The 18,690-nt window shown below is 37.9% G+C and overlaps 1 protein-coding gene across 1 annotated transcript; it reads left to right on the top strand.

Annotated features, from left to right (window-relative positions):
• The first annotated feature begins 4,083 nt into the window (after positions 1-4,083).
• Positions 4,084-16,696, top strand: LOC113231037 (CCR4-NOT transcription complex subunit 11). The gene is made up of 8 exons (XM_026465190.1): positions 4,084-4,301; positions 5,923-6,083; positions 7,178-7,328; positions 7,782-7,925; positions 8,797-9,000; positions 11,462-11,601; positions 14,005-14,170; positions 15,188-16,696. The coding sequence occupies exons 1-8, from the start codon at positions 4,164-4,166 to the stop codon at positions 15,317-15,319; spliced, it is 1,236 nt and encodes a 411-aa protein (XP_026320975.1). The 5' UTR covers positions 4,084-4,163; the 3' UTR covers positions 15,320-16,696.
• The last annotated feature ends 1,994 nt before the right edge of the window (positions 16,697-18,690 follow it).

The raw sequence follows: 18,690 nt of genomic DNA, 5'->3' as shown, positions 1-18,690 counted from the left end.
AACATACCTGAGGCGCTACAATAGTTAGCCGTTCGGATTTGACACTCCAGGCAGTCTCCGATTGGGGCAATGCCAATCTTGTCAAATTTAACGCTACCAAAACGCAGGGCTGTCTATTTTCCACAAAACGAAGTCCTTTTGAGCTGATTCCGACTTTCGTGATATACCCATATCGATAGCCGACTGTCTCCAGCTACTTGGAATGGACCTGTCGTCCAATTTGAACTTCGGCAGATACATTGAATCCCTGGCCAAAAATGCAGCAAGGAAGCGTGGCATCCTTTCCAGGGTGAGCCGTTACTTTACACCGGGACAGTTGCTTCAGCTGTACCAAGCACAAGTCCGGTCGTGCATGGAGTACTACTGCCACCTTTGGGATGGCTCTGCTACGTATCAACTGGCCACTTTGGATTCAATCGACAATCATGTCAAGAGGCTTATAGGTGACTCGTAATTAGTAGAGGCGAAGCTGCAAAGCCTTGAACACCGCTGTAAAGTAACCTGCTTATCGGTGTTTTACAGGATATATCACGGAGAGTGTGCGATGGAATTACACGATTTCATTCCGCCTCCCCCTTTCCATCACCGAGGGACTAGGCGTAGGCTTGGGTTCCACCCCTATGTTGTGGATATTCCAAAGATTCGTACGAAGCGTTACGCTTCCACATTTATATGGCGAACGGCTAAGGGGTGGAATTCCCTGCCTGCAGACTTGTTCCCTGAACGTTATAACTTGGGCCTTTTCAAGGCGGTAAGTGAATAGGCATTATTTAGATGTGTATACTCCATAGATTTAGTATAAATCTATGGCATGCTCCATCGTCGACCTCATCGTCACTTTACATCTAGAAAAAGGCCACAAAGTTACGCTGCAGCATGCTGCGAAAATTGCTACGAAAATTGCTACGAGCGGGTTTGCACGATTATATAATATTTATATAATAATATTTATATGTTTATAAATATTATATAATCGTGCAAACATACATTATTTTAAAATAATCATTATGGATTTAAGTCGCATTAATCCTTATCATGAATCGAATGACAAAGTTGTGAACTATTTATTTACATTTATCTATTGTCTGTCACATTCACATTATTCATAGTATTTCTTAGGTTAGATTTGGCCTGATGAATTTATTCCTATGCCGCGTAAAGCTAATATGCAAAAAATCTGACGTTTGTCAGCCACAAATGTTGTCAGCCAATGTTTGTAATGTGTTATTTTCTGTTTTTAGATAATAATAAATATAGTCTTATGTTAAGTATTTAGTATACCTATGAAAATGTCACAACAGTTAATTAATGAGAACAGTAAATATATATTAGAGTTAGTATTTTACTTTATCTGTCTTAACCTCAAAAACTTCAGAATAGGTTGTATACATAATAATTAATATCGTGAAATTTTCAGTTTATTCTCGGAGCAGACGGTCGATTCGCAAAGTTTAGACTCAATATGTGTTCAAGTACAGAAGAGATTTCCGAAAACAGAGCATTTTAATCGTAAGTTACTTTTTCTTTATGTCTAAAAATACCACTTCATTAATGTTTCTATATTTTTTTTACTCAATAACGAAATCTGTTTACAATGGAGGGTGACTTAATTAATTACTTATTTATTGAGCATTGGTTGTGGAGCCATCAGCTTAAATTGGTAACAAATAATTAAGAAACTCAACTACATTTTTTTGTGTAAAATGTGTAACTGCAACCCGCCACTTTTTCAGGGAGGGTGAAGTAAACTGAGAAATTCGGTATCTTAAAATGTCATATAATTTATAAAAAAAATAAAGATAGGATCATTGGTTTAGAGGACTTGAACATGTTGTTTATGTTTATTTTAAATGATATTATTGCGTTCTAATGTTCAAACACTGTTTTATTATACTTTTTTTTTATTCCATTCGATCCGGTCTCTGGTAAGGATCAATAGTGTCTATGGGACCAACTGAGGTAAGAGTACTTGAAATGGCAGAAATCGCAAAAAATCTTTTACCACACATTTTAACTGAAAAGTTTTTGTTAGAAAGGAAACTGGCCACTACTCTACATATAAGACTTACTTAAAACCAAATTATAATCATATCACTATTATTTCAATTTGGAACAGCTTTGTTTTGTTTTGTCAATGGAGAATTGTCACTTTTCAAACAATTATTAATCAAAATGTTCTCAAGTGTGGAAACATATTAATTGGAACACATGGTCCTATCAAATGGCCACCGCGCTGTCCTTATCTGATGCCCTTTGATTTTTTCTTTGGGGCTATGTAAAAAATTAAATTTATAAAAAATAAATACAACAGTATTCAACAATTGAAAGACGCACTTGCAGCAATTTTCAATAGAAGAAATATCAGGGAAATAAAAAGAAGTCATACTATGGTAAGAAACCTGATATTAGTGATAATCATTCAATAGAATCCATCTGAGTAAAATTTCAGCTGCTACTTGCTCTTTGCTCTAGGCGGGAATCAATTCGAGCACTTACTATCATAGACTTTTTATTTTATTTTGCTTTTCGTTATTGTTTTTATTTTGAAATACATAATACGTTGCCAATTTGTTAGTTTCCTTATTGTTAGTCTCCTTAACTACCTAGAATAACTGATTACTAAATAGGTCCCTACAAAATGTATGGTTAAAAGTTTTTTTGCGATTTCTGACAATTAGAGTATTCTTACCTCTGTTGGTCCCATAGAGACTATTGAATTCGGCGGCGGCGGCACAAGGAAAAATGTGGCGGCGCTGGCGCGGCGCTCATGTCTCCTATGAGTACCAGAGTAACGATAATTTTGATGGCAATGCCCAGAATAACCTGACCAGAACCAACTTAAATTTTTTTTCCATAAATTGGCTCAAAACAGGGATCGAATCTGGAACCTCCTTATCAAGCGCCCATAGTACTAATCACTGTGCCACCGACGAGCATAAGCACACCCCGTAATCTGAATAATCCGTAGGTGGAGTATAGGGCTCGTTATATATAAAGCTACACTTTCCAACTCAGTGATAGAAATAGGACACATACTTCCCGATATGGTGGAAAAAAGACATTTATACCATTGTACGTGGACAGGTTCCAAAACAAAGGGAAAATTACGAACTGACCTGAATGTGGAAAATATAAAAGAGTGATCAGCAGTCTGAAAAATCTATAATATACAGATGGAATGTTTGTGCACTTTTGTGATGTACACCGTGGGAAATTTCCGCCGGAAGTAAAAAATGTTCAAAATTCAAATAAATAAGATGGCCCCCATACAAATTTCCAGGTCTACTATAACGGAAACTATTAGAGATAGGTATGAGGTGCTCGAAGGATTCATGCTCGAAGGAACCCGGAACCTCCTCACCAAACGCCCATAGCACTAACCGCTTTGCCACCGAAGAGCATAAGCACACCCCTTAATCTAAGCCCAATCACGCGCCGCAAGCCGAGCCCGACCCCATTGTAGGTGGCGTACAGGGCTCGTATGTTTTATAGATATAAATGCATACAAAGTATTAATATTTTTATATATTCAAATTAGTCCCTCCGCGGTCCTGATCCGATCCACTACTGTGTGTTATCACTGCTACACAGAGCTCCCAGGTTCGATTCTCAGACTGGGAGAAATATTTGTAAGGCTTACATTTATTTGTCTTTTGTAAGTATAATTTGTTGTTACGTTTCGCTACCACTCAGACCGCGAGTGCGAAACGCACGTCTTTTTCGTTTACACGGACATAAAGCTATGCAGTACCATGTCGATAAGCGGGGTGTCTCCCTTAGGATAGGTACACTTATTCATTGGCTCTAATAGTTGGCAGCCTTCTAGCCACCACAGGCTTTCAACAAGGCGAACAGGAATGTCCTTACTGAGGAGTTTAGCTTCTAGCCCCCAGGACTTCTGCGTTAAAAGGCATAAAGCTGTTGCTCCGCCTAAAATAGGCTCTTAGCTGCTCTGGCGGCAAAGTCCACGCCATTGCCTGTGTGGACATGAGAGGAGATCACATTGTTTATTATATCACTCCAGCAAATAACATCTATTTATAAATAACATCTTACCAACAATTTTCCTCTCCACAGTATGCCTCCTTCTCTCATCCCTGATAACTGGCGGAGACCTCTCCTTGCCCGGGCAACGCGTTGTCGCCCTTGTTCTCCTTTTCGACATGTACAAGTTGGATAACCCATTCAGCGCTTTGTTCCTGCACCTGCTTGAAGGCAAACCAGGTCTCCTGCCGCTGGCACCGCAGGAGCGATTGCTGCTTGGGCAATTGCATGGGTTCGCACCTACTAGCATTAAAGATGTGAGTATTTTGTATCCTGAAAAAATCCAAACAATTGAATTCTACACACATACATAGAGAGGATAGTATAATAAGACAAATAGTGTAAATCAATACAAACGTGCACGCCCGCTACGCGCCATGTTGCGTCCAGACGAAACTCGCCTTGCAGACTAACATTTCGCGTGTTTTAGTCAACAGAATGCTGAAATATCTCAAAAGAAAGGCCTACAGTGGTCACTTCCTAAATGATCGCCTTCGTAAATTACGGCGCGAACTTCGGTCGATGCCGCTCATGAGACACGATGCGAAAAAGATAACTCTTCTCCGATCAAAAGTTCTACCGGTACTACAATAATTTTTTTGCCAAGAGCAGCAAAGATATTCCAGCTTCAGCAGGAAATGTTTCGCGTGCCCATCATCCGGCGAGTGTGGTGGAATGCCGGGGGGTTTCGTACCCGTTCCATTTTTGCTAACAAGGCGTCAAGGTGATAGCAAAAAAATCAATATATCATTTTAGAGACTGTGGTGAAACTCCTGTCTAATTTATTTTACAACAAAGTATGGATTTTCCAGCAAGCAAGCTTGGTTAAGGGAAAGTTTGCCGGACTCCAGTCCTGATCTTAATTTACTTGACTATACTGTATTTTAATAATATCAGTACAGAGTACTAAAAAAAGCGACCTCAAAAGTACGTGGATTTATATCTATTTGCCAAGTTTTATTGGAATCGGTTACCGGAAAGTGCGCAAACCCGGATTCATCCCCTAGTTCGCCGCGATCCGGGCAGGAGACAGGAGATAATAAAAATCGGTTCTCACTACTCAAAGTATATTGAGAGAGAAAAACGCCTTGAATTGGAGAATAGCAAAATCTACCTTTAAAATTATTGCTCATAATAAAATTTAGGCGCTAATTATAAAAATGAATCTTCATGCGTGAACAGCCACCCTTAGAGGTTGAGATCTAGGAGGGAGATTTTCTTCAAAATTAAATGGGACCACCATGGAGGTACCCTCTTTCCAACAAAAAATAATCAAAATCGTGTGAACCGATTATATACCGGAGTTATCGCGTAACATACGTACAAAAGAAAGTAAAAAAAAATATACAGTCGACTTGAGAACCTCCTCCTTTTTTTGAAGTCGGTTAAAATAGAACTTTATTCTTTAAATTTTTATGTAACTGACTTTATTTCAAAATTTGTGAACACACGAAATATATGGTATGATACAAAAAGGGTATCACTGGATTTTCTTGCTAATTCTTCTCAGGGCAATCTGCCAAACGAAACAATTGCGTTAAAATTGTTATTTTACAGATTTTTAGTGTAATTTGCAAGCCTATGAAAAAGGTTTTTTACCGTCTTCAAAAAAGTAGGAGGTTCTCGCAATTCTACTGTTTTTTATTGTATGTATGTTACGCGATAACTCGTGAACCGATTTTGATGATTCTTTTTTGTTGGAAAGAGGGTACCTCAGTATTACTCCCATTTAAATACGAAGAAAATATTCCACTTTTTTCGATTCAATAAAATTTGGCAAATAGATGTAATTCCACGAACTTTTGAGGTCGGTTTTTTTGTACTCTGTACTGGGATTATATTCTAACATATTCAAATATTTCATTATTTACCACATAGGTGATGAAGAAGTCGGCAAAGCAAGTCATGCTGTCGGAAGTGAATCCCAAGGAGTTGGAGTTCGATTACTCGCCGCTGCAGGCTCTGGTAGCTGACAGGGTGTCGGAGATGAGCTCCATGGCCAGGGCCACTGCCCCAGCCCTAATTCCGCTTAGCGATGGGTATGTTGTACTTTTCAGAACAAAACTTTTGCCTACATGGGCCTTAATTCTCTTGAAACCACTGGTCATTCTAATTCCATTGAGATTATATTGCAATTATGATAATATACCTAACTGGGTGACGAAATACTTTCATAGATTTTTCATAGATGGCGTTACGGCTAAAAAGTCATTGACAAACGAAATACAAAGACCTGACAACAAGCACATAGAAAAAATCGTGAGGTCCGCTGGTCCGTTCCGTGGCTTAGTTGGCATAGACGTCGGTTCCAATCCGGCCAGATCGAAGGAATTTTTCCTAAGTGTTCCATCTTTGTATTAATAATTGTAACAAACTAGTGGAGTAATTTCACAAAAAATAATTGAATATCAATTCAATACAAATTTAATCATGATAATTCCACTGTTTAAAGGTAAAACCACGTAAGTGACATTTTTTACAAAAAGTCTTTAATGGTAAGAAAATCACTATATTTCTACAGGTGGAACTCAATAACAAGAAAGCTATAAACTCAATAAGTGGTTTATTTGCAAAAAGATGGTGATTTTCTTACAACAGTTACATAATTTGGAGATTTTTTGTGGATTTGTGGAATGTCACTTATGTGGTTTTAAGCAGACGATATTATGAATGTTATTCTGCCAAAATCTAGTTGCTATGGCAGTTGAGTCTCAATAGAGTGCAGTGATGGCAGTGATGGCATTAGTTCAGCCAATCATCAACAATCGATGTTGCCTTACTAAGTCTACCAGGAAATTATTACGCATATCTTAATTTTTATCTCGTTTAATCTATACAATTTAGTCTTCAAATTAAATATGTATTATATTAGTCTACTACACTATCGACGTCCCGTCCATTGAAGAGCAGAATACCAAAACATTGTAATGGCAGTTGAACTTGGCGCTCTGGCCATAAATCTGTGTTGTTTGAAAACCAAAATTTGCTATAATCATCAAAAAGTTAAAAGTCAAAAACTCATATCTAAACCTTTTGGCGGGCAGTTGATCCCATGACCGAGGTAATGAGTTATTTTGGATAGGCAGAAGTGATCTTAACTGATTCGTAACCAACCTAACTATATCCTTCCCAGGAGTCCCCCAAACCGCATGGCGATGAAGGAACTGCTCGAAGTTTTGATGAGCAACGAATACATGCCCCTGCATAGAACCTTGCAGGCTTCCGGGCCCATACCACCGCCTACCTTCCTACTCGATACAACGGAGATTTCGTTTAGTGACGAGGTGAGAAGGTTTTTCAAAAAATACAGAATTATTTTGATAGCTCAGTAACTTCACCTGTGGCTCAGTTGGTAAGAGCAATGCTGCGGTGCAGCATGATCGTCGGTCCCACTTTTCGCACAATTTTTCTATCTGTTTGATCTATCTTTGTAGTAATCATGACGAAGTACATTTAAAAAAGTTTGAAATATATTAATAATATAATAATAGGCCTGTAGTTGAATATATTCAACTACAGCTTAACCGAGTCGGTTCTCAGAAAGGTGTTTGGGAAGACATTAAGACGTTTGGATATGTCTCTGATATAAATACATGGCACGTTGGCACGGCATTGCTAGCGGTAGCATTTTAATGTTCCAATTAATAGGCACCTATATTTAGCAAACATAATTACCATTTCGTGTCCTGAACTTAAATGTTAAAATGTGTAAAATCATCATCACTTGAATTTGATAGGCAGTATGGAAGAACCTGGTGAATCGCGGCACGTACATCCCTCTTTACGACTCTGAGTACGAAGGCCTGCTGGGAGTCAAAACTGACAAGCGGGACAGGCGGCAACAAACCCAGACGCAGCCACAGACCGTTAAACCTCCAAAGGTGGTAACCCCTAATCACTATTGTTATATGTCTTTTATGAAGAAGCGTTGCCCGTTTGCCAGCAGCTTGCGATTGCCGTCGATAAAATATGTGCATGTACACTAAAGTACATACTAAGGCCAGACTGAATGCGAACTGAAAACACTGACACTCATGCAGTCTGTTGCCCGCGTTACATTGCGCGCCATAAAAAACAACCGTTTTTTAATACCTAAAAATAAAATATGTTTCCCAGTAATTATTTTTGCTTAATGTGTTTCAGATTGATGTCTTTTTACACCTTGTATATTGGTTTCATAAAGTTTTTTTTTATTAACCGATTTCAAAAAAAAGGAGGAGGTTCGCGGTTCGAGTTTATGTTTTTTTTTTATGTATGTATGTTACGCGATAACTCCGATATTTGTGAACCGATTTTCATGATTCTTTTTTTGTTGAAAAGAGCGTACCTCCGTAGTGGTCCCATATTTTAAAGAAAATCATCCACCTCTAAGGGTTCACGCATGAAGATTCATTGACTATACGAAATATTGGTATAGCCTCATTGACTTACAAATATATAGCCTTCATTTATTTCTCTCATGAGTTTGGGTGTAGTTTGTGGTTGTCGATGTGTGTGTCCTTGGCACCGGCGACACAGGGTTTCACTGGTGCGGGGCTATGAGTTTAACTACGACAAAAGCCGGCTGCATTCTGAAGCGTAGCAGCGGCATCTGAGCGTTTGTAGCGTACATTGGACACGCGAAGTATGGGTACACTTGCGGCGTCTATTTAGATATGTATTTGTGATGAATCCCCACGTATTTCCATGAATAAAGGACATTATCTGGAAAAAACTAAAAAAAAACTATAATATCCCTTCTACTGTCAACAGCAAGAAGAAAAGAAAGAGAAACCACCCGAAGAAAAGAAGCCAGAGGAAAAAGAGAAAGATAGTTCAGGAGTCATAACGGAGGCTAAGGAACTGACCCAGTTCGCTTTGAAGTCAGCACTCAGTGTTACTCAACAACAGCGGCTGCTAGCTCTCTTGGATGGAGATCCTACGCTGGTATACGAGATCGCTGTTACACCTTACCAGGTGAGTCCATTGTTGGTCACGGTGGAATATATTTGTACTAATTTCTTGTCGTGGGTAATGTGTGCAAATGCAACCTGCAACTAGAGATGGAAAAAACTGCTTTAAAACTTTAAATGTTTAAACGTTTAAAAAAAATCTATTATTCTATTATCTTTTCATTTAAACGCTTTTTAATCTTTTTAATTTCAATCTTACGAAATCGTGTCCCAAATAAAACCCTCGGGCCTTTTTTCTTCTCATTAGAGCCATGGTCGGTAATGAGAAGAATTTTGTTGTTATTTTTGTTTATAACATTGCTATTCACATTTGTAATTAATAGATTCAGGCGTTATTTTGCAAGTCCATATTAATAAAAATGAAAGCAAATTAATTTGCCACTCCGCGAACCCAGTGGAGGTTAAATTGTGCAAAATAAGTGCTTTTGTTGAATATTTTTTCATGCAGTTAATTTAACCACCGCCCCTCCTTATAAAATTAATGAAATAAATAATATAAACCGTATATACCATATATATGCTTATATACCATAACTGAAGTGGACTGCTAATCGCGATACAAGACACCGTGATCTATTGGTTCATGAGATGTCGCGCCGAGTACCAAATAGCTATATTTTTGTAACCAATTTGTTTTATAAGAACAAGCTGCAATTTATCAAAACTACTCGAATTTCTAGTGATAACAAACAAATCAACTAGATGGCGTACAATGGCGAAATCATTGTTATAAGAATTCTTTATCGTCTTCAAATGTCACAATTACAACTTTGAATAAAATAAATTCATAAAAATTCGTCCGACCGAAAAGAGGTCCGCTGGTTCGTTCCGCGGCTTAGTTGGCATAGCGTCTGCCACGGTTTGCTAGAAGACGTCGGATCGAATTTATTCTAGTTTTCGATCTATGTACTAATAATTGCAACAAACCAGTGGAGTAATTTCACATAAAAAATAATTGAATATCAATTCAACAAAAAAACTATAGTGAATGGCGACATCTCTAGCCAGGGCTGGTAGATGTAGCCGGGCGGCGTCGTGGTGAATGTTCACTGATCCCACGGCGCCGACTCAACCGGCGAGAGAGAAACCCGGGGGGGGGGGGTTTAGTGGGGTAGGCCCTCCAGCCTGGAGAGAGAGTCCCCACATAACCCCTGAGTCTCCCTGGGCTCAGGGGTATCCATAAAGATTTCCCCCCCGTCAAAAAAAAGGGCTGGTAGCTGTAAAGGTATCTAACTGGGTGACGAAATACATTCCTAGATTTCTCATAGATGGCGCTACGGCTAAAAAGACGTTGCCAAACCAAATAGAAAGATACGACAACAAGCACATCGAAAAATTCGTGACGTCCGCTAGTTTGTGGCTTAGTTGGCATAGACGTCGGTTCGAATTCGGCCGTATCGAAGGATTTTTTCTGAGTGTTCGATCTTTGTATTAATAATTATAACAAACTAGTGGAGTAATTTCACATAAAAAATAACTGAATATCAATTCAATAAAAAATTTAAATAAATTTATTTATCATTCAGTTTATTAAGTTTTTCGAATTAGACTCAAGGCGTATCTAAATCTGGAAATAAAAGCATATATAAAATAAAAGAAACTCAAATGACTAATTAGTGTGAAACCGGACTGATATCTACTACACTCAGTTTCTTAACGTTGAGCGACATCTAGCCGCCAAAATAAAATTGTCAGCACCTACGTACGGATAGGTGCACATACATTTAGTTCGCGTAATATCAAACGCACTGATTCGACCGATTTGCATTAAAAGATTAACTACTTTATTACATAAAATAAGCAGATTCCTTTTCCAAATATACTACGCGAGAAAGTGGTGAAACTGACAAAAAGTTCCCGATATCAGGGATAGGTGTCTGAGTTACCAATAGTCAGTTTTCTTTTATTAGAGCTTAACTTTATGCTTTTTGACCATAACAAATTATATAAAATAATTTCCTCTGAACTTTTCACTGCTCTATGTATTACGATCCTATCGAGTTTCCGACTAGACTCGAGTTCGACATTAGTGCTCGAGTCTATTTATGTAACAAGTCGCGCGATATTGTGGCGTGGTGTAGTATAATTAAGTATTAATATCATTTTTATTATAAATCATTGTGTTGGGTTTTTGGTTTTTTGTTCAATTCGTGGCCAGTAGTACTTATTCAATAAAAATGAACCCGACTTGTCGTACTCGAGACTTTGTACAGTAGAAGCTTCGAGTCGAGTTTGGAACTCGAATTTTGTTAAAAACTCGAGTTAGGTTTACGACTCGAGTCCGTGCTCCGAAGACTCGCGTTCGACCCGACTCGGAGTCGTGAGTGTTTTAGGCCACGGAACCGTGCAAAATTGAGTGAATTTGTAAATGTAGGCTCCAGTTTTTTACAACACTAGTCAGATTTTTTTAACATTTTGGGACGTACAATTTTCTTCAGCCGTTATGACAATTGGCAAAATTACAGCTTCCAGATCTGGTGGAGAACAACCCGCTGGTGGCAATCTCGGTGCTGCTGAAACTGATCCACTCGCAGCACATCACCGAGTACTTCAGTGTGCTTGTCAACATGGAGATGTCGCTGCACTCCATGGAGGTCGTCAACAGGTCTTTGAATTTAAATGAACAACTTTTGTCGCTGTACTTCAGGATAGTGTTGTTTGCATTAATGTTAGACTATAATTGGTTGACGACTACCATCTCAGTGAAACGTGACCATGACACCTGTAAAGTTGATTTATTTGAAAAAATAAACATACGCGAGTAAGATCCGAAAAAATTATTTAATTTCCAATTTGATTATTATTGTTTCGGAATACCTAATTGAAGCTGTAAAGTTAGCAAGTCTCTTTATGATAGAAAGAACAGTTATTTAGTAGTTAGAGGAAACTACATTTTGTTTTTAATAAATTAATAAAACGTCAGGACCTCGCTCCATTATAATCGTTATTTCAGCTGAATGACGTCTACTACCATAGATATAGATAAAAAGGGGAGATATTGTAATGTCGCTATGTAAGATCGGGTGCCGATGTCGCCACTTTTTAGCTTGTGTGCAATTCAAACTTTGCGCTCATTATATACCATAACTTAAAGATTTTGCTTAAAACGTGAAAACGACGTAACACAATTTTAAAATTTAACAAAATTAAACTTACAGTCCCTTTAATAAGAGTTATATTACAATATTTCAGTATTTTTCATCATGGTTCAGTCATTCACCATCAGGTGGCGTTTTAGTAAAACTGCTACTAGTATATAATAGCTAACTATTACACGTTAGATGGCGCTGAAACTCATTTATCGCAAAACTAAGAACTCACGGAGCGGTTTTCACCAGCGTCTGCCGCGGGACCGCAGCATCTGTAGAGTGTAATAGTTAAAGTATGTAAAATTAGTAGCACATTTCACTGCGCGTTTTACGCCTGTAGTGGTGACGGTTGCTCGCGGATTGACGCGATCACCTGCATGCTTAGCGGCCGTCGTCGTCCGCGCACTTTGGCGGTCGGTTCAGGCGCAAGGCGGTGCAGGCGCACGCGGGATGAGTTCTCTATTAACCGCGCGACTTGCGATTAACTCCCAGTAACTTCGCGGTCCGCTCCGCAATCGCAACGGTTTCGTGCCCGCAACCGCGGCGGCTACGTGCCCGCGCAAACTTGCAGGGTCGTGAGTATTGAAATAAAACCGCTGTCTAGCAGCACCGGCGTGCGTGGATGGAAACCGCTCCGTGAATTGTTAACCTTATTAACCTTAAACTGACGCTACTCAACGAGGGACCTACCTAATCGATAGTTAGAAACCATGTGGCTGTTTTTAATATTAAATAAATATTTAGTTTTTCATACTATACCTACACTGGTACTGGTGTATTATTAAAGTAATATAAATTATTATTATTTTCCTAATGGCAGCCACTAGGCTTGGGCCAGTGTCAGTTTTATAAGAACAACATAAAAAATATGGCGATCGTCGCCAGTGTCAATTGTCCATTATACGTTACCACGGGTTGGTGAAGCTGTCACTGTTAAGAGTAAACTCGAACCATCAACGAATTAATAAATAAACTTTTTTTATGAAGGATTTATGCAATTTCCTATAATTGTTTCTAATTTATTTTGCATGCACATGTAAAATAAAGCAGATTTTGTTTTATTTCTTTTTTAAATGCATTTGCTATCTTCGATCTTTCAATTTTCCTGCAACTTCAATCTAACCTTCTTTTATTTTGAACTCATTGGAAAAACATAAAAATTAAAAATACTCTACGTTTAGTCTACTAGTATAATGGAATTTAAATATCCAAATTATCTAAAACAATAATACACATACATTTTTCTTCAAGCAACAGCAACATACAAATTGACATCAAATTGAAACGGTTGTCCAAAGTATGAGTTGTGTTAAAGTTACTCGAAATAAAATGTTTAGTTATAATAATAATGAAATAAAAGAAATCAATTTGACGTGAATGCTTTTCGCTTCGATATTTTGGGGACTTTAATCACAAAAATCATAGTAAGAAATTCAAACATTTCAGTAAAAGTTTATTGTCGATAAACATCAGATAATGAACATCACTATATTTGAGTCTAGAAATTTCTGTGGAGACAAAAAGAAAACGTTGAATTATGATAGAAATAGTAACTAAAATGCAAATAGCCGGTGGAATGTTATCTCTCTGGTTTTAAAATTTTTGATTTTACTCCAATTTTTACAACGTGTATCGCTACAAGTTGGCATTTTCAGTTTTACGAGATATCTTGTATGTACGACGATCGCCATGTCACTATGGCGATGTTTGTAGGCGTGTCACCTTGATATGATCATTTTGATCATACCGAGGCGACACGAACCACGCCCCCATACCAAATCTCCCCTTTTTTCTATATCTATGTCTACTACCGGACATTAGTTCGTGTGTGACATTTGGCATTTTGACAATCTGGCACTCTGAGAATCTAACATTTTGCTAATCTGGCATAAAGCGTCAAAACGTATTTTTTTACACAGGCTAACAACATCAGTGGATCTGCCGGTGGAGTTCGTTCACCTATACATAAGCAACTGCATATCGACATGTGAAACAATCCGCGACAGATACATGCAGAATCGACTTGTCAGACTGGTCTGTGTGTTTCTGCAGTCGCTTATTAGGAACAAGATCATCAATGTCAAGGTAATTATTTACAAACAAGATTAACGCGTCTATTGTACACATTTATGTCAATCTGTCAACAATTCACGTAACTTAACTTATTTCTGCCGCCAAGCAGTAATGTGAGCTTACTGCGTTCTGGTTTTGAAGGGCAAGGGTGCTGGTGAAATTTCAAGCACATGGCACTTGTCAATTTATGTCTCAGGGTGACGGGCGCAGTGGCAGTGCCCCTCAGATCTTTCCGATTTAAAGAGCTGAGTGGCATTGCAACTGCTAGGGACAGGCGTGTAGCTTACCATCAGGCGCACGACTTGTCTTTGGAATATTCACAACAAAACATAACAATCTTATGGACTTACACGTTTTCCAAGGGTTGTGAACCTTCTTCCAAATGCAAGACTTCACCGTTAGCGAGAGCTATTGCTACTACAAATTCATACGTAACTTAGAAATGAATGACATACCGCCACAGAGCAATAAATACAGTAGAAGTGCTTAGTTTGTGTGGCACGTGTGCCAACAGCTCGTGGAGTTCCGCAGACTTGAGCTCAGTCCGCCATTTTCACTTTGTACGTTATGCTTGTGTCAATACCTCAACTCGCTGCTTTGGAGTGCACAAATTATAGTCGCACCAGTAATATTATCTGTGGTAGTGTTTGTTATCATCATTGGATCTTATTTTATTGAATTATAATAAATTTTCAATTTTCAATTTACCGTAATCATTTTTTTGTTACTAGAAACGAAAACTAACCTTATACCGTTGCAATATGTTCGCTTCCTTTTTGGAGATCTAAATAACATCTCGAATTCGTCGTCGTTCAGTTATTAACTGCTAGATGGCAGCACATTGATTTGAATTTCTACATGAAGTCTTGCAATAATATTTGTATTGATGGTACTGAACTGTCAACGATATGCCAATAGGGTAAAGTTTAAAATGTGTTAATAATGTAAATGTAATCGAAGCTTCCATTGTTTTTCTTCTCCCGTGGCTACCACCGCTCTTTTTACTGACGTGTCACTACTTTGTTTCAGGAGTTATTCCTTGAGGTGGAAGCATTCTGCGTCGAGTTCAGTCGCATTAGAGAAGCCGCGGCTCTGTTCCGACTGCTCAAACAACTCGATTCGGGGGACGCTGTGGTTCACAAAGATGCTAAGGAAAACTAGCTTCGTTACTAAATAAAACTTTCTCGCCAATAATATTAATTTAAAACCCCATTTTAATTATGCTAATTTCTCTCTCGTATTCATAACTCCAATCCACAGATCTTATATCAACTGTCTTTATTAATAATAAACACTCGAGTGCACATCAACTATCCCTCATTGCTACGCGAGTGCACGTCTACGATTACTCATTGCTACGCGAGTGCACGTAAACGATTACTCATTGTTACGCGAGTGCACATCAACAATTACTCATTGTTACTCGAGTGCACGTTAACTATTAACTATTGATTACGCGAGTGCACGTCAACAATGAATGGTAAGTGCAGAATTTTCACCACTTGAGATGGTATCCTTGAAGATGCTGATGATGGTAGTTAATTGAAGTAAATAGTCTGTATCTGCGTAGCATCCCACCGATACGCGCCAATACCGGGCTTAACGAGTGCTTATTATTATTACTGTGGTTATTCTCCGCAGTTTAGCATGGTGACTTCTCAAAAGGAGGGTTTACTACTAAAATCTCTGAACGAAGCCTCTGAAGAATTTTGTGAACCCTTTTCGATATGCACGTAATATCATAGACATTTTACTTAAACCTTAAATAAAGCAAAAGATAAATTCCTTGACTCATTTGTAATGAGCATAATATAAATGGGGCAAAGTTTTCCAATAATTGAAGTTTGTTTAGGAATTCTAGACTGAATTATGTTTATATGAAAGTACTGTAACACAACTTAATAAACACGCCACTAGTTCCATCGCGCCATCGCTAGATGGCATTAGTTGTACTCTGAAACGCGCTATCGTTTTAACTCCAATAGTATAAGCCATCTCATATGTTTTGTATTGTTGATGCTTAACATAAATGCTTACTACAGCTATAGCAACTCTGTGGCACTGAACGGTACTCAAGTTATTGAGACGTTTCGGTTCTTACTCCCTTGTTGTATCTTACTTAAGCTTCGGCACTTAACTTTCGTTTTCACGCTCGTGAGACGCACTGTTGGGTCCCTACCCGCATACTTTTTTGTTTTGTCTCAATTTCTATTCTACGCACCCCCTCCGCTCACCAGCGCTACAGTACTATTATGTTTTTGATTAATTTTCTCGTTTTAACATACCCAATTACCGGTAACTTATTTCAAATGTAACAACAATATTGTAGACACATTGTTCGTCTTTTAAAAATAGATCACATCCCAACATCCCAAGCTCAATTTACATTGTCGCGGACCGGAATGTAGTCTAATTTTTCTAACCATAGCATAATAAACCTTATAAGAATTGTGTAACATACATACTGGATACGAACCAAAAACAAGTTGCGCGCGGTATCTGGATCGTTTTCAAATAACCTCAAAAAATGTGTTCCTTTAAATAATTTTTGTATTATTACAGGAATACTAAATATAGTTTATTTAAAATGATTGCTTGTTTACTTAGCTTGTGTTACACATCAAAAGCCCACTTTACTAAACTACAGTAATAAACGAAAGTTAAAAAGTGGGTAATTTAGCCAATCGGTTCATACGAATGAGACGTCTCCCTAATTTAAAGAAATGAAGAATAAAAATTAAACACTCCTGCCCCCGTAGCATGGCTACGCATGGTGTCGCGACGCGCGCGATAAAATTGAAATAAGCGCGCACTATTGGCTTTTTAAATTAGATCTGATTGAGACAGCCAATAGCCCGCGCTTATTCCAATTTTATCGCGCGCGTCGCCTCTACCATGCGTAGCCATGCTACGGGGGCTGCTGAAAACAGTAAATATTTAAGTTTATCCTCGATGACAACATCGAGGATAAACTTAAATAACTTTCACGTTAGATACATACCGTAACGTTCCAATTTATTATAAACAAATATGGTTTCTTGGGAATACAATGTAAACTAAAAACGTCCTAATAACAAAAGTTCGTACCGCATCAACTTTCCCTTTCGCACATGTGAGAACCTGCCAGATTTGAGTGTGCAATATTTTATCATTAGTGTGACTTAAAATTGACAAGAATGCGAGCGACATGAATGATATCTGGTTACCTTTTTAATTGTCAATGTCGTAGAATATTCTAGATCGCCATAAAAGTGGGTGAAGTTTATAAGACGTTAACAAAATATTATTTAGATAGTCATACGCGGATGACTACAATTTTGTTACCAGTATTGAAATTTAAATTTCAGTCAGCCCGTGATCACGGCCAGTGCAACCTAGGTAGGTAGGTAGGTAGTAGTAGTCGGGAAACTAGGTAGGTGTAAAAATACCTATTCGTATGTAAACGCGTTTATTCCCGTTTCCAAATGCTATTAAAATTTAAGTCGGTTTCTTTAAAGTGGAGTTGCACAGTTCACTCGCTGTAAACGTTTCAATCACACTGAAACACCCGCTCGTCGTCAGCCCCGTAGTTGTAGTATATAGGCATTGTTATTAAGCGGTTTATAGTTGAGGTTATCGATAAAAAACATATTTTAATTTTAGTTCGACACAAGTTAAATGTTCTTTTATGAATGAAAAAAAAAAATTTAATAATAATTTCTCGTTAGTGTGCCGTCCTTCTCATTTGAGTTAATGTGAAAATGATTCGTGTTATCGCAATTTTATTCATGTGACCTAAAATATCGTTTTTCGTTGATTTGACTTAGACTTATTTGTGTTATTTTTATAATTATTGACTTTATTTATACGTAAAATCGAAAGAAAAATAAGTTTTAAAAAAGTCTTTCAAAAAGTACCATTTCAATTCAGAAAGTGACAGTCAATCATCTAATTTTGTATTACAAATAAAATTGACGTGAAATTAATTATGGTACATAGCATTACATAGCGTAGCATAGATTATTGTAACGAATCTATACATAGCATAGATTCGTTACAATAATCGCTTCCATTTCGTTACACGATAACGTAAATTGAGCCCAAAAAAAAAATACAACAATAGTTTGCATTGTTTGGCTTTTCAGCTGGAGAGATTTCTGATTTTTGTATATAAATGTAGGGCGTGTGTGTGTGTGTTATAAATAAGAGATGGTAATTTGACGCGCATATGTAAGGTATGGTCAGAAAATAATTTTAGCTCAGCGGAACTTCTTATATTTCATATTAAAGAGAAATGAATTGATATCCGGCTATTTACATAATTTAAACTACTTCCCGGCTATTCTTCAACGCCATCTGGATATGGAATTTTGACCTTTTTCAGAGCTACAATCTTTAATATGGAGATCAGCACACCTCTTGACTTATTGGTCCATGGTATACGTAATAGAAGGTGGTACAATGCCTTTAGAGCGAAGCCACACGATGCGGTGCGTCGGCGTTGCAACGCCTGAGCGGTAACACGGCCTTGTATTTTTTATTTATTTATTTTA

This window comes from Hyposmocoma kahamanoa, unplaced genomic scaffold (assembly GCF_003589595.1).
Source record: "Hyposmocoma kahamanoa isolate Upper Pololo Valley unplaced genomic scaffold, ASM358959v1 64, whole genome shotgun sequence".
NCBI lineage: Eukaryota > Metazoa > Arthropoda > Insecta > Lepidoptera > Cosmopterigidae > Hyposmocoma > Hyposmocoma kahamanoa.
The sequence above is the reverse complement of the archived record's forward strand: the minus strand, read 5'-3'. Positions and strand labels throughout refer to the sequence as shown.